Here is a 15,718-nt window from a genome sequence, read left to right as displayed (position 1 = left end):
AAGTTTTCTTATGCCCCTTTATAATCTCTCCGGTCCTGACCTTCCCACCCACTCCAGGCAACCACTCACAGGTTTTCTGTCACTGGAGACTATTTAACATTTTCTAGAACATTAGGTAAATGGAATATTTTTTCTGACTTCTTTTACTCAGCAGAATTATTTTAAGATTTATCCATTTTGTAGCTCTATCAAGAGTTTATTCCTTTGTGTGTGTGTGTGTGTGTGTGTGTGTGTGTGTGTGTGAATGATTACATAATTTCAAATTAATTAATTAATTTGTTAGTTACATAATTTTTAAAGGAAAAATTCAGGGAGAAGGAGGAAAGAGAAGGCTAGGTAACACATACACCTCAAACATACTGAGATGTTGCCATCCATTTAAAATTTTAAATATGTTAAAAAGTTAACGTTGCCTTACCTCACAGTCCCATTTCCAGGAGCAACCACAAATGAGTTTGTGTAAGCTTCGAAAAATAGGACAAGATGATTTTTAAAAAGATGTATTTTTTTAAATTATAAAAGCAACATACGCTCCCCGAAACGTGTTAAGGAAAGCACACCATGTGCAGAAATGAGCGCACGGCTCAGGGGACAGAGCTCTGGGGACTCGCCAGCCACGTTCCGAGCTCAAAGCCCCGCCCCGTTCTGCGGGGCCCCGGGCCCTGCCTGCCGTGTCAGCAACAGGTCGCCAGGTGGTGCTGCGGAGCCGGGCTCCGGAGCTTCCCCGGTGGAGGGGAGCTGCCACGCGCTGGAACACGTGACCCGGGTCTCCGGCTGGGGAGCCGGGATCACGTGACGGGGCCCGGAAGCGGCTGCCCCGGCAGCAAAGGTGGGAGGGGGGGGGATGGCTGGGGCTCCGAGCTGAGGCGGGGACTGGTGGGCTGAGCTGAAGCGGGAGCCAGAGCCGGAACCGAGCCTGAGCCGGAGCCCGAGCGGTGCGTCCGCGCGCTGATGGGCCGGGGCTGACGGCGTGTCACCGCCTCCTGCAGGACCCACCTCGCCTTCCTCTGGGGCTCAGCGGATGCTCCGGGTCAGGCACCGATCGGCTTGGGGTGCAGGTCCGAATCTCCTCGGCTCCCCCGCCTCAGCCGCGGTAAGATGCGGGCACCCCTCCCAGGATGAGGCCAACTGGAGAATCCCTTTTCCCTCGCGCTCTATCCCTTGACCTCCCCCTGCCGTTTGACAGGTGGGGAAACTGAGGTGCCCAGATGAGAAAGGTCACCCTACCTACCAGCCAGGGCTTCTTCCACGCTTCCCAAGGGGGTCCTGTCGCCTGGGACAAGTGACCGGCCCTGTGGGAGCCCTGCCGGGGACTTGCTAATAGTGGGTCTTTGGGTCATAGAATACCAGAACTGGGATCCTGGGAAATCACTTGGTGCAACCCCATTCTAGGACAGTTGAAGAAATGGAGGATCTGGAAGGGGTCGGGGCTTGCCTAAGGTCACCCAGTGAGTTAGTGGCAGACCTGCGCCCCAACCTCCAGCGGCTGTTCGCCTTTCCCCACACTGCCTCCTGCGGAAAACTTGACATGTGGAAAGGCACCCTCTTCCTGTCCTCTTCTCTTCTAGCTCTGCCTTTTTAGCTCTACGGTCTCCATCTCCCGGATTGGCTTGGCTCTGGGTGTGGTTCCCTGTTTCAGTGTTCACGGTTTTTCTGCAGACTCATCATTCTGGAGGCTTTGCTTCTAACCGTCCTGCAATTTTGTGTAAATCATACTGAGATATGAAATAAGAATTGCAGAAGGTGGCTCGCAGCTGGGGCTGTGGAACGCCCTGGCCATTAACTCGAAGAATGCAAAGGCCTTGGCTTTATGTTTTCTGTAGCTTGTGTCATTTGGGGAATACTGGTTACTTGCTTGCAGTCGTTTGAGGCTTGCTAAAATAACATAGCGGCATGGTGTAAGGGAAAGAGCCGAGATTGGGGAATTGAGAGACTGTGTTCTAGCTCTGACACTTGCTTTGCAACCTTGGGTGACTCCCATCCTGGAGTGGGTGTAGGTTTCCCAGCCTGTACAGTGATGAAGTTGAATCCCTAAGGACCTCGTCTGCTCTGACATTCGGTGCATCGGGGTCTGTTTTCTAATCAGAGAGGGTTTTCCCCTGTGTGTAGTACTACCACTGTGCAACAAAGATTAATCCAGTTGTCCAGGACGCGGTTCCCTACTTCAGTTATTTCTGGGTTGCCATGAAATCCTCCTCTTTCTTCTTATCTCTGTATTATGTCCAAGATAAATGCTGACCGCTGAAAGTCATTTTGACGGTCTTTAATCACTTTAAACATGATCAAGCCCCTCTTTGACTCTTTGTCAAGGGCCTAGTCTATAGTCGTTCACATGTGCACTTAGAGTATGTTTTCTTTAAAGATTTTTTTGTTGTCAAGAAGTAAAGGGAACACAAAAGACTGGATCTTTTGCTCTGAGTTTGAGACTGTGGGGTGGAGGCTGTATGAAGAAGAGGCTGCTGCGATGATGGTATTAAGTCTCTCTTCCTTTGTTTGCTGATGGTGCCATTTATAATCACCTGCCGTTGAGTCCTTATTTTCCCTTTAAACCGTGTAGCCGTTCATTCGGCGTCACCTCTGTGGCAGCGTGATGGGCTCGGAGCTGTCTTTGTCTATTCTAAAGGCAGATTCCATTTCTTCTGCGGTATTCCAGAGGTTGTAACTAGGACCAGTGGATGCAAGTGCTGAAAGGGAAGTGGTTTTTGGGTGAGCAGAAGAACTTTCTAAGAATAAGTGCTCTTTCATGTGGCAACACAGAGCATGGAGCTCCCTGTCACTGGAGATAATTGTCCCTTGGCAATTACTTTTGGGAATGTCATGGGTTAGATTATTGTATTGGGTAGAGCTTTGGGCTAGATAGAGTGTTAGGTTGTCTTCCAACTCAGGGGTTCTGTGAAATTCTAGGACTGGACTTGTTAGCATGGAGAATGTGAAGTAGGGTGGGTAGGACCGATGGCCACTTTTGTGAACGCGTTACTTTCCCCTTTGTCTCATCTCCTGTTAAGTACCCCTCCTGGTTTTTTAATTTTAATTTTTTTTTTTAATTATTCCTCCTCCTCCCTCCCCAGGGAGTGTCTCAATTCTTTAAATGCTTGATATCTCTCCCAAGGTCGGATTCTGAAGAGTCATTGTGCTGTTAATGATACATTTCTTTCTACCATGACCTGAAAGCAAGGTCCTAGAACTGGGCTGAGTAAATGGACTTTGGGTTCTACTTTTGCTGGCCTGGCTCTGATAACCCCTTCCAGAAGTGTGTGACCGGCTGACAACCACTAACACCTAGGATAGCTTTTCTCTTTGTCCCGTAGAGGAAACTCACACTGAGTCTTTTTGCCTCATCCGGGGCCGTGGAGGAATCCTGAGGCACCTTCCTTAAGCCAGGCCTTATTGGGTCTAAGTACACAAGGCTAGCTGTTTTATGGGTGTGGGGTCCAGTGGATGGGACATTCTAAATGTACCGGAATAGAAACTACATGATATTGCATTTGGTGCCATCTCTTATCTCCCAAACATTTCTCTCGGAAGCCTTAACACCCAGGGCCAGTTCTCAATGACCCTCTCCAGTAGAAAATAACTCCACTGTGCCTCCCTATGCCGTGAAGTCAGAAATCTATCTGGGTTACTGGGATGCTCATGGCACATAGATCACCATTTCCAAAATGGGGACTCATTCCAGGAGTGATGGAATGGAAAAGAACTACAGAACCATAGGTGTGCATAGTGACCTTTCTGACTTTTTGTTCTTGAACTTCTCTGCCGTGATAATCACATCTAACTCTGAACTTGTTGTGTCTTTTATTATGCAGAATTCCCCATGCACACCTAATCCTGGCCCCAGTTTTGTTCCAGGGAAGATGGCAGGGAGGAGAGAGAATTTATGGTGTGATAGAAACACTAAGAATCTGGAATGTTATATTCTAATCCCAAGTCTTTAACTAGCTGGGGCCTTGGTTTTCTCACCTTTGAATGAGAAGCTGGGGCTTTATCTTCTATAAGTCACGCCTGGTTCTGACGTTTAGTGGTTTTTATGACTGTGGGTAAAAAGTGAGCGTGTTTGTGTCTTTAGCCCCTCCTGGGCAGAGACTGCTGAGGTCAGCAGCCCTCTCACCAGGCTCATTTAGGCAGGAGTCAAATTATGGAATGCACTTCTGTGGTAGGTTAGATGGAGTTTTATCTGATGCCCTTTAAAAACAGCAGATCACGTGGAAGTTAGAGATTTTCACTTTCCTCCTTGTAGATCACAGATAGCAACACAATCTGTGTCCTTGTTCATGACTTTGGAATCCCAGCAACAGAGAAAAGAAAACGCATCTAGAGAATTCGCTGTTTCTCTGGGTTCCAAAGTCTAACCCAATGTAATTGTTTAGGAATAATGGGTGGCAATTTTAGTCTGCAAATATCACCAATCCATGAACTCTGGTAGGAGGTGAGGCCTGGGGTACACCTATCATAATAAGATCATATGTAGTTTTCTAGTGCTTAATATGAATCCATCTGTAATCAGGATCATCTAGGAAGCTGGTTAAAAATAAACTGTTCATGTTGAATCACACTGGGGTCAGAAATCTGTTTGGTTTTTTTAAGCAGTTTTATTGAGATATAATTCAAATGGCATGGGATATACTTCAGCCATTTAAAGTGTACAATTCACTGGCTTTTAGTATATTCACAGAGATGTGCATAAAATCCATTTTAGAACATTTTCATCACTCCAAAAGAAACTCTGTCCCTTAGGTGTCACTGCTAATTCCTCTTAACTCCCTACCCTAAACCGTAGGCAACTAATAATCTATTTTCTGTTCTAGACTTTCATATGAACAAAATCATATAATATATGGTGCTCTGTGACTTTTTTCAACTAGAATGTTTTTAGGGTTCACCCATGTTGTCACATGTATTTGTCAGTACTTAATTTATTTTTGTATTTTGTATTATGTCAGTATTTATTTTTATTGCTAAGTAGTATTGTGTGGATACAGCACATTTCATTTATCCATTCATCAGGTTTATTTTCACATTTGGCTATTAGGAATAATACTGGGATCACCATTTGTGTACAAGTTTTTCTGTGGACATACATTTTCATTTCAGGATATACCTAGGAGTAGAATTGCTGGGTAATTTAGCCTTTTGAGGAACCGTGAGACTTTTGTCCAAAGTAGCTACACCATCTCACATTCCCACCAACTGTGTTAGAGGATTCCAGTTTCTCCACAGCTTCACCAGTATTTATTATTATCTGTCTTTGATTTTAGCCATCTTGGTGGGTGTGAAGTAGTATCTCATTGTGGTTTTTGATTTGCATTTACCTGGTGGCTAGTGATATTGAGTATCTTTTCAGGTGGTATTGGCCATTTCCACCTCTTTGGCAAAATAGTTATTCAGATGCTTTGCCTATTTTTTAATTGTATTGTCTTTTTATTATTGAGTTGTAACAGTGTTTGTATTTTCTGGATTTAAGTCTCTGATCAGAAATATGATTTGCAGAAGTTTTCTCCCACCGTGTGGCTTGTTTTTCACTTTCTTGATGGCGTCCTTTGAGGCACAAATGTTTTTTAATTTTGATAATGTCTAATTTACCAATTATTTTTTGCTTGTGATTTTGCTGTCATATGTAGAAACCACTACCTCATCTGAGGTCATGAAGATTTACACTTACGTTTTCTTCTAAGAGTTTTATAGTATTCACTCCTGTGTTTAGGTCTTTGATCCATTTTGAGTTAATTTGTACGTATGGTGTGAGGTAGAGTTCCAGTGTGGATATCCAGTAGTCCCAGCACGATTTGTTGAAAAGATGATTCTTTCTCCATTGACTTATCTTGGCACCCTGTCAAAAATCAATTGACCATAGATGTGAAGGTTCCTTTCTGGACTCTCAGTTCTGTTCCATTGATCTGTATGTCTATCCTTATGCCAGTACCATATTGTCTTGATTACTGTAGCTTTGTACTGAGTTTTGAAATTGGGAAGTCCTCCAACTTTGTTCTTCTTTTTCAAAATTGTTTTGGCTAATCTGAGCCTTTTGGATTTCCATATGAATTTTAGAATCAGCTTGTCAATTTCTGCAAAAAGGCAACTAGGATTTTGATAGGGACTTCACTGAATCTGCAGATCGGTTTAGGAAATATTGCCGTATTAACAGCATTGAATCTTCTAAACCGTAAACATTGGGATGTTTTTTTTCAATTTTTTAGGCCTTTAACTTCTTTCAACAATATTTTATAGTTCTCATGTACAACCCTTATACCTACTTGGTTTAAATTCATTCCTAAGAATTTTATTCTTTTTGATGCTATTGTAAACGGAACTGTCTTCTCAACTTAATTTTCAGATTGTTCCTTGCACTTGCATAGAAATACAACTAGTGTTTGTATATTGACCTTGTATCCTGCAAATTTGCTGAACTTATTAATTGTCCTAGTTTTTAGTGGATAATTTTTATGTGTTTACAAGGCACCCATAAAGGTATTGTTCAGTTTTTGATAATGAAGCTAAATAAATAACACTTTAGTACTGTCTCTCCGTCCCTTCATTCCTTTTTTTCCCTCCCCTACCTTCCCATAGGCTCCAAAGAAGAGCTATAAACATGTATAGGTGGACTCTCCTTCCTTTGTTGGAATTGGCCTTGTTTATTGTACTGAATTTGGAATAGAAACCAATCAGTAAACTCTTATTTGGTTATTTTGAGAACATTTTCATATTTTCAAAAGTGACTTACTATGAGGCCGATAGGTGGATGAAAGATGCTCAGTTTTTATTTTTCTGGAAATCAGAGAAATGTAAAATAAAACAAGTACAAGGGACCACCCAGCCATTTAAAAGAACAAAAATGATAAAAGCCAACATTGGCAGAGTTATGAAGAGACAGTCATATTCCTAGTGACACTATAGGTTAGTTCAATCATTTGTGTGGCAAGGACCATAAAAATGAGTGTATTCACCTAGTTTTACTCCAAAAGCGTATCTCCAAAATTAAAAAAAAAACTATGTGTATGAATTCCTATTAGATGTGATGTAAGAGATTTAAAAAAGAAAGAGGGGCGCCTGGGTGGCGCAGTCGGTTAAGCGTCCGACTTCAGCCAGGTCATGATCTCGTGGTCCGTGAGTTCGAGCCCCACGTCGGGCTCTGGGCTGATGGCTTGGAGCCTGGAGCCTGTTTCTGATTCTGTGTCTCCCTCTCTCTCTCTGCCCCTCCCCCGTTCATGCTCTGTCTCTCTCTGTCCGAAAAATAAATAAAAAACGTTGAAAAAAAAATTTAAAAAAAATAAAATAAAAATAAAAAAGAAAGAAAGCATAAGCTTCATATCCAACAGTTGGGAGCTAGCGAAGCAAATTATTATATCAATATAATGATGGACTGTTATATTGCAACTACACATCATTAGTGTGTGTACTTTACGGATTCAGGGAATAGTAGATATGAAATAAGTGGGGGAAAACCTTCAAATAATGAGAATATTGCTAACTAAAAAATAGTTTATGTAAGGAAAAAAAAGTAAAATTTATTAAGATTATACAGATAGTTGATATTTCACTGCAATTTTGGTTGAATGTATATTTAAAGAAAAAAAATTTTTCCCACCGCACGTGTAGACTTTTACTTTGTAGTGTTCACCCTTTTGGGTCTAAGTATCTAATGAAGATTTTGAGTTTGTGTTGATGGGCCACACATAATGTATAAACTCTCTTCTTTGTCCTCAAGAGCCTAAAATAAAGGACAAGCTTGTCTTGAATTCTCACATATTTTGCCCCTCATTTAAAAGTTAACAGGTGCTATTAAAATCTCCCACAGGGCAGAAATCTCAATTGCACAATAGACTTGGAAACCAGGTTTCATCAAAGGGAGCCCAGAGGCAGGGTGGCCTTGGAGGCTAGCACTCAGTGTGGACAGCTAGAGAGCAAGAGGAGGCTTCCTTGATGGCCAGAAAGAGTGATAGAAGGAACTCCCGAGGAGTGATTGCCCGCACTCTCTAGAGCGCTTGGACCCCTCCTTCACCGCTCTGAGAAAGGTCTTCTGCTTGGACTTTCCCAGGGGTGGGGAACACATTGTCTCCCAGAGCAGTCTGTTCCATTGGACAACTCCTTCTGATAAAGGCTCTTCCTTATGTCTAGCCACAGGCCTGCCTCCCTCTACTTCCCACCTCCTGACCCTCTTTCTGACTCATCTTTGAGGTCCCACAGGACAAGTGTTACCCATAGGACAGCTTTTGGAAGCAGTTTTTATACCTCCCAAGTTGCTAGTTCTCTAGGTTGAACTTTCTCATTGCTTCTAGTCGTTCCTCATTTAGGTGTTTTCCACTCCCTCCTCCTGCTGGTGGTGAGCCCTCACTATAACAGTTTAGCATTGTTTATAGTGTACTGCCTGGAACAGAATATCGTGCGTGGCAAAAACAGTGCTGTCGACTACCGGGGGTTCTCTCTCATCCTAGTGCAACCTAGAATTAGCTTATTTGGCATCTGTTATTAAATCGTTGACTTCTGTTGAGCTGATCATCAGCTAAAACCCGTAAATAGTGTTCATTTTTTCTTTTCAGCATGCATGCAGTGGCCAAGCCACATCTCCCACGTCCTGTGGTTGTTTCTCAGACTTCAGATCTATAGATTTCAGCTTCTTTTTTTGAGCAGTTTCTTACCAATATTGTGCTGTGGGTAACTTCAGTTTTTATATACAACATAAAGACACCTCTTTGCAGTATTTGAAATAAATTGAGCATCTGTGCCAAGTAATCAGTAGAGTAGTTTCCTGGTTGTTGGGGAGGAGTAGGGGGATTTGTCAGTCCCCGTATTCTGTCCCTTCTCCCTCAGTAATATGCATGAGTCACCTGGATGGCTCTATTCCCCAGACACTTGGTATGTTGGAAAAGAAATTCTCTTCTGTTTGCATAAATAATTAGTTGATTTTTGGAATACTGGAGCTAGAGAGAAGCTGACAGATCTTTCAGTTCACTGCCCTCTACCCCTTTCCGCACATTTGGGATAAAAGAATTGTTCCAAGTTAGTAAGGAAACTGGCGAGAGAGGCAGGCTTAGAACCCAGGCCTTCTGCCATACGTAGAACCTGACCTATTAGCTCTTGCCTAAATAGCAGCTTTCAACTGTCATGTTAAGATATTTTATAGATTTTCTCCCCCTGATCCTCTTATGAGTTTAATTGCCCTAGAACTAGAAGACTTCTTTGAATCCCTCTGGCATGTGAGTAAACGATGCCCTCTTAGGTATTTAACAAAGTCGCCCTAGTGGTGAAGCTGGGCAGGATCCTCTGGGAGACTTCCACAGTCCTTACTGGCTTTCTGCCAGGCGCTTTCCTTGTGGGGTTATGTGGGTCCTCTCTCCATTACACTTGGGAGAAAATGAGATCACCCTGGATCTCTTAGGTGCCAGAGTAGGGCCAGTTTCCAAAGAGTCCCCTGGGACTTGACCTGTGGGAACACTCAGCACAGAGCTGTCCTCTGGGCTAGGCAAGATGGTATCGTGATGCCCATCATTACTGTCTCCTTACCAGGTATCTGAGACAGCACGTCAGGCTCCGGGGCTTAGGCTGGGGAAGAGCCCACTCACAGGGAGGCAGGTATGCCAGTCTGCCACTGTCAGAAGGATTTTTATTTGTAATCTTTAATGTACGTGTACTTTCCTTTCCTCACTCGATCGCAGATTCTTGGAGGGCAGGAAGTTGGCTTCCTTTCATTGTAATATTCCCTCATTGCCAGTGGCAGTGCATTCAATAGATGTTTCCAGGTTCGGGCAGGGCAGCACAATATACGTTTCCTGCTTTGCTGCTACCTGGCTGTAGCAGACAGGTTCCTTCATTGTTCTGGGATTGATTCTGCATCCGTCAAATGCGCAGTTTGTGGAGCGACCTCTGAGGGCTCTTTTAATGTAGCGCCTAGGATTCTGGAGGCTTCCGGAACTGCCCAAATGTATCCTTCTGGTGTAGCTCAGAGGAGTCGTTGTTCTTCTCTTTTCTGTGGTAGCATTACTGAGAAAATCCACCCTGGGGACGATACCCTCGCCATCTTTCCCCAACACACAACACAAAGGGTTTTTTCTTTCACCATCTTTAAAACGTTGGCAAATCCGTAACAATAAAAACAAGGGGAGTTGTGGAGGGGAGGTCTTGAGATGAGGGCCAATGGAGAGCCCTCTCATGCTCCTGCTCTTCCTCTGAGCTGCTTGCCTTTCAGGCTGGTTGCAAGAAAAGGGGATGGGGGTTGCCGGTGACCTCCAAAAAGTACAGGCCGGCCCAGAGGTCATGGTGGAGAGGGAGAGGAAGTCAGCTGTGGCTCTGGAACCTGGTTGGGAATCTGAGCAGACTTGGATGATTTGGAGGGGGTTCCTTGAATGCAACAGAGTCCTTTTTCTAATGCACGCAGAAGAAAAATAAGATGCAGTGAGGGATATTCAGGTTCCCATCCTCTGAGAGCTTGCTCCTGGGGAAGATGGGCAGAGATACGATATAACTGTTGTTCAAGGTTCAAAGAAATTAGCTCAAAGGAGGGGATAGTTACTCCCAACCTAAGGAACGGGGAAGGCTTCCTGGAAGCACCTGTCTGCATCTTACCCACCCATCCCGGGCAGTGCCTCACCTTTGCTCTGTCCAGGTATGCGGTGGCAAATTTAGAAATTTATGAGTGGGGCACTAACTGGAAAGGTTGGGAGACAGAAGCTGAGTGAGCTCAGCCCGCCCATGTGTACTTTGCACTTTTTCCATTTCCCTTGGTATCAGGCACTGTCACTGTACTTAATTCATAGTGCAGCTGTCACTGAGCTGTTGTGACCATGGCTGCTCCTGCCCCAGAGCCCACCACAGGCTTGGAGCTAAAGGCCCCGGCCTCTGGAGGTCTTAGCGCTGACCCTGTCCCTCCAGCTACCATGTCCACGCAGAGACTTCGGAACGAGGATTACAATGACTACAGCTCCACGGACGTGAGCCCAGAGGAGAGCCCATCCGAAGGCCTAAACAACTTCTCTTCCCCTGGCTCTTACCAGCGGTTTGGGGAAAGCAACAGCACAACGTAAGTTTCTTTACCCTCCTGGGTGGGATTCATGTTTCTACATTCTGTATTCATAATGTAGTCTCCCTTAGAGGTATTTTTGTCCCCCCATTTTTATCAGTTCCCCACTTTACAGATGGAAGGAAGATATAAAGAGACTGGGTGAGTAACAGTGCTGAGATTTGAGTTCCTTGCCAGCCACCTTCCCATCTGTTTTATATTCTTTGCTCCTTTCAGCTGCGTTGGTCCCCGAACGCTGGTGCTGAATGTAAGAGAAACTTCTAGAGAGAACGTTCTCTTAATTCAGAAGCATGGGTCGGTCATCTGTCTTAGAACCTCAAATACCTCTAGGCTCATTTGGAAGCTTCCTTTGCAGAGTCTTGCCCAGACTTCTGTCCCCATCATGAAACAGCCAGTTCATTTGGTTGAAGAAGTGGTAAGAGGGAGGAAGGAATAATTTCTCCTGCATTTGAAAAATTCAAGAGGTTGAGGAAAGGAGGTCTGCTTTGCATTGCCTAGGGAGGGCTTGAGTTTTATTCCTGGAAACTGAATCCCAAGGCTCATCTGAGTGCCCTCTCTGGGCCTCAGTTTCTCCAAATGTAAGAGAAAGTTGAGGACCCCACTGTGAAGGTATGCTGACTGTCTGGTGCTTACCCACTTGAGTTAGAAGGTTCAGAAGAGGGTTTTCTACCCCACTGAGTTTTCATACTCAGTCCTGAACCTCAAATATGCCCCTGATGTTTTCTCCATCTTTTTTGACCCCTTCTGTTTATTCCTCAAGCTTAGCTGTTACCCTTTCTGTGTTCCTTTGTGGGTTGGGTGTGACTTAACTGAGGGATCCTTTATGTGCTAGACTTGTCCCATGTGACTGCCCAAGGAGGCTCTTGAAGCTTCCCTTGGAGGTCATTACTGGTGAAGCTCCCTTTGGCTGCAGGCTCTCCTGGGGCAGGGCATTTTCTCTTGGGATAGAACCAGAAGATATGGTCTGTCCACATTACCACTAGGTGATTTCTGCTCCTAAAGATTCAGTCTCTATAGCTTATGTCTCATGTGGCATGCTTTTGTAGATTCCCCCATTTCCTTGCAGTGCTAGCTGATGGGAAAGATTGTGCAGAGAACAACTGGCGGCAGTGAGAACCATCTTTGCCCTCTTTTCCCTAACCTATCCTCCCAGCTGGCTTCCCCCCAGGCAGAAGGAGCTCCAAATGCAGCCATTGACATGTGATAGCTTCCCTTCAGAAGTCATACGCGTTGTGCAATTGTTTTTCCAAGCCTCTCTCTCTATAGTTTCTCTTCCAGTTTTTGCTCTTGTTATCAGGCATCAGCTTGTCTGTGTAATGCTTGTCATATGGGGTCTAGATTTTCATTTTTAAAGGGACCTCCCTGAAGTTCAAAACCAACCACTAGCAACTTCAGGATGGTAGCTCACGAGTTTTGTATGTATTGAAAGTTATGTGTGCCCGTTAGCTATTCTGAGTATCTCTTTTTTCACATTGCATTATAACTAGTATCAACCCAAAACTATTTCTCCTTGCTTGTTAGAAATTGAGAAAATCAGGAGATACCTTCCTTGGGCTTGTACTGGGATGTTTTCCTGGGTATACTTTGTTGTGAGGGCCTATCCTGCCCTGATACTGTGCTATAGGGTAGGTGACCAGGAATGCCCATCTGCAAGTGATGTCCAGTATCACAAGTGGGAGAGGGAAAAGTACTCCCTTGGGACTGGGAGGGTTGGTTGAGTAACCAGCTGGTTACTCAGGCTGGATCCACCTGAGCATTTAGGTGTAGAAAGCATGCCAGGTGTCATTAAGATATAAGCTGATTCAGGAGACCTCATTAGCTCAGGTGGATCTCTCACATATCAGGGTGTTAGAGACAAGCTCTTGAGCTGGAGTCCTTGTCTACTGTGCCTTGCCCCACCCTGTTATCTGCTTTGTCCAGGAGCAAAGGACACGGAACAAAGTACAAGGAACAAAATGCAAGGAATAAAGTACATGCTTGCATATACCTGGCTCTTCTAAGGGTTAAGGGCTCAAGAAAAATCCCTAATCAGGGGTGCAGATCGGAACCCCAGACACTTCCATAATGGTGTGTTTAGTGAGTTTATTTCCTAACACTTGGTCTTGCCAAGCCGTTGACTGCTTTGACAACAGCCTCATTTTACTCTGTTGGGCATTTTTCTTCTTGTTGCCCTGTTGAGTTACATTATACCAGCTGTTGGTTGAGCTTGGGTCCTTTTCCCCCAGGCCGGCAGGCTGAGAAACCAGTTGACTGCTCTAGGTTATCTAGAACAGCTGTTTGCAAAGTGTGACTCTCTGGGGTTCCCAAGACCATTTCAAGAAGTCTGTGAGACTGAAACTGTTTTCATAATAATGCTAACATGTTATTTGCCTTTTCACTGTGTTGGCATTTACACTGATGGTTCACCAGCGGGTAAAATTGCCGGTGCGTTAGCATAAATCAAGGCAATACTACCAACTTATGCCAGTCATCGTATTTTTCTCTGCCACGCGTGTACAAAGAATAAGCCAGTTTCACGTAAGCAGGTCCTTGATGAAGCAGTCAAATTACTCATTTTATCACTTAATCCTTCAGTGCAGGTTTAATAATCTGCGTGACAAAATGGGAAGTACATGTGAAATACCTCTATTGCATACCAAAGTGTGACACCTGTCTCAAGGACAAGACCTTGAGTGATTGAGTTACTGAACTCAACTACCTCTGAACTAGCTGCTTGGGGTTTTGTTTTTTTGTTTTTTTTTGTTTTTTTGTAGAACACTATTTTTGCTAGGAAGAACTAACAAGCTGTAGGTTATTCAGGCCTGAGGACTTGGCAAACATTTTCTTGGAAATGAAAATAATGAGACCATAACCTCATGAAAAACAATGGTATTTGTGGTCCACAATAAAATTTAATTTTTCAAGCAAAACTAGAAAAAAACCTGGTATCCAACACTGACCTTGACAGCTTCCCTCTACTTAAAGGCTAGTAGGGTGCCTGGGTGGCTCAGTTGGTTGAGCATCTGACTCTTGATTTTGGCTCAGTTGATGATCCCAGGGTCGTATGATTGATCCCCATGTGAGGCTCCATGCTGAGCCTGCTTAAGATTCTCTCTCCCCCTCTGCACCTCTCCCCAACTTGTGCTCGCTCGTTCCCTTAAAAAAAAAAACTTCAGGGGCGCCTGGGTGGCGCAGTCGGTTAAGCATCCGACTTCAGCCAGGTCACGATCTCGCGGTCCGTGAGTTCGAGCCCCGTGTCAGGCTCTGGGCTCATGGCTCAGAGCCTGGAGCCTGTTTCTGATTCTGTGTCTCCCTCTCTCTCTGCCCCTCCCCCGTTCATGCTCTGTCTCTCTCTGTCCCAAAAATAAACGTTGAAAAAAAAAATTAAAAAACAAAACAAAACAAAAAAAACTTCAGTGATACTAATAAATGTGAGTTTTTCTGATATTGTGTAGTGAAATGTGCCAGTGCTCAGAAGATCTGCATAACTCAGGGAACCAGTATCTTCCAAATGGCCAGCCTGATATTAGAAAATTGTGCGTGGGTGAAAGATTCATGCAAAGGGCAAGATCACCAGTAGATTTTTGATCTGATCTGATATTGAAAAGGCCAGACTCCATGTTGTAACTAACTTCTAAGAAACAACTACATGTCAAGTATCAAAGGAAAACTACCATAATCATCTAAAGAGATTACTAAAACACATTCCAACTGCATGTCTTTGTGAGGACAGATTTTCTTCGTGTACTTCAACCAAAACAACATATCACAACAGATTTAATGCAAAAGTAGACAGTGAAGCTATCAAGCAAGACATTAAAGAAGTTTGCAAAAAAACCTGTAAATTAGTACCAGTTTTTGTTTTGGAAAATAGAATTACTTTTCATTAAAAAAAAAATCTGTTATTTATAGCGACGCCTGGGTGCCTTAGTTGGTTAAGTTGCTTTCGGCTCAGGTCATGATCTCATGGTCATGGGACGGAGCCTCCAGTTGGGCTCCATGCTAAGCGTAGAACCTGCTTGATTCTCTCCCTCCCTCTACCTCTGCCCTTCTGCTTGCACACACTCTCTCTCTCCCTCAAATAAAAAAAGAAAAGAAAAAAGAAATTTAAAAACCTGTTATTTATATTAACATATAATTTTATTTTTAAATTAACTTAATTTTAAGTAAATTAATTTAAAATAGAATTTACTTATTTTATTAACATGTTATTTTAATTAATTAATGCATATTTTAAAATTTCCCAATTTTAATTTGTAATATATATCAGCAGACATAATCCATATAATCAAAAGCTATTTGGTATCCTTAATACTTTATAAGTATATATAGGGTTCCTGAGACCAAAAAGTGTAAGAACTGCTGATCTGGAACATAAACTGAACTACAGAGATTTGCAAGGTTTCCTCCCTGTACTCCCCATAGTTAAGACTTTGCAGTCCATGGAGTTGATTTTGTGATACTCATGGTTTTGGGTAATCTCAGCTTGGGGCCATTGATTAAAGAGAGTAATGTTGGCCAGTTGCTTAGAATCTTGGTGTTTTGGAGCTAAAGAGACCTTGGAAAGGATGCTGTCCTATCCAGTCCCCTCACTCTACAGCTGAGACTAAGGTCCAGACAAGGGAAGGGAATTGTATAGAGTTACTGGCAGAACCGGGGCTAATAGGGACCTGGTCTCCCACAAAACCCAGCTCAGAGGCATTTTGGGGAGGCCTCTGGTAGGCAGGT

The 15,718-nt window shown here is 43.8% G+C and overlaps 1 protein-coding gene across 4 annotated transcripts in view; it reads left to right on the top strand.

Moving 5' to 3' along the window:
- Positions 1-15,718, top strand: part of SLC36A1 (solute carrier family 36 member 1) — a 167,523-nt gene that overhangs the window by 9,964 nt on the left and 141,841 nt on the right. For 3 of the 4 annotated variants that reach the window (XM_019840121.3, XM_045036625.1, XM_006927971.5), the window contains exons 1-2: positions 825-1,093; positions 10,864-11,011. In XM_019840121.3, coding sequence (XP_019695680.1) covers positions 10,869-11,011 — 143 coding nt within the window. In that variant the 5' untranslated portion in view covers positions 825-1,093; positions 10,864-10,868. Of the gene's footprint in view, positions 1-824; positions 1,094-10,863; positions 11,012-15,718 lie in introns of those variants that run through there. The other variant, XM_045036611.1, reaches the window with a different exon arrangement.

Source organism: Felis catus, chromosome A1 (assembly GCF_018350175.1).
Source record: "Felis catus isolate Fca126 chromosome A1, F.catus_Fca126_mat1.0, whole genome shotgun sequence".
Lineage (NCBI taxonomy): Eukaryota > Metazoa > Chordata > Mammalia > Carnivora > Felidae > Felis > Felis catus.
The sequence above is the reverse complement of the archived record's forward strand: the minus strand, read 5'-3'. Positions and strand labels throughout refer to the sequence as shown.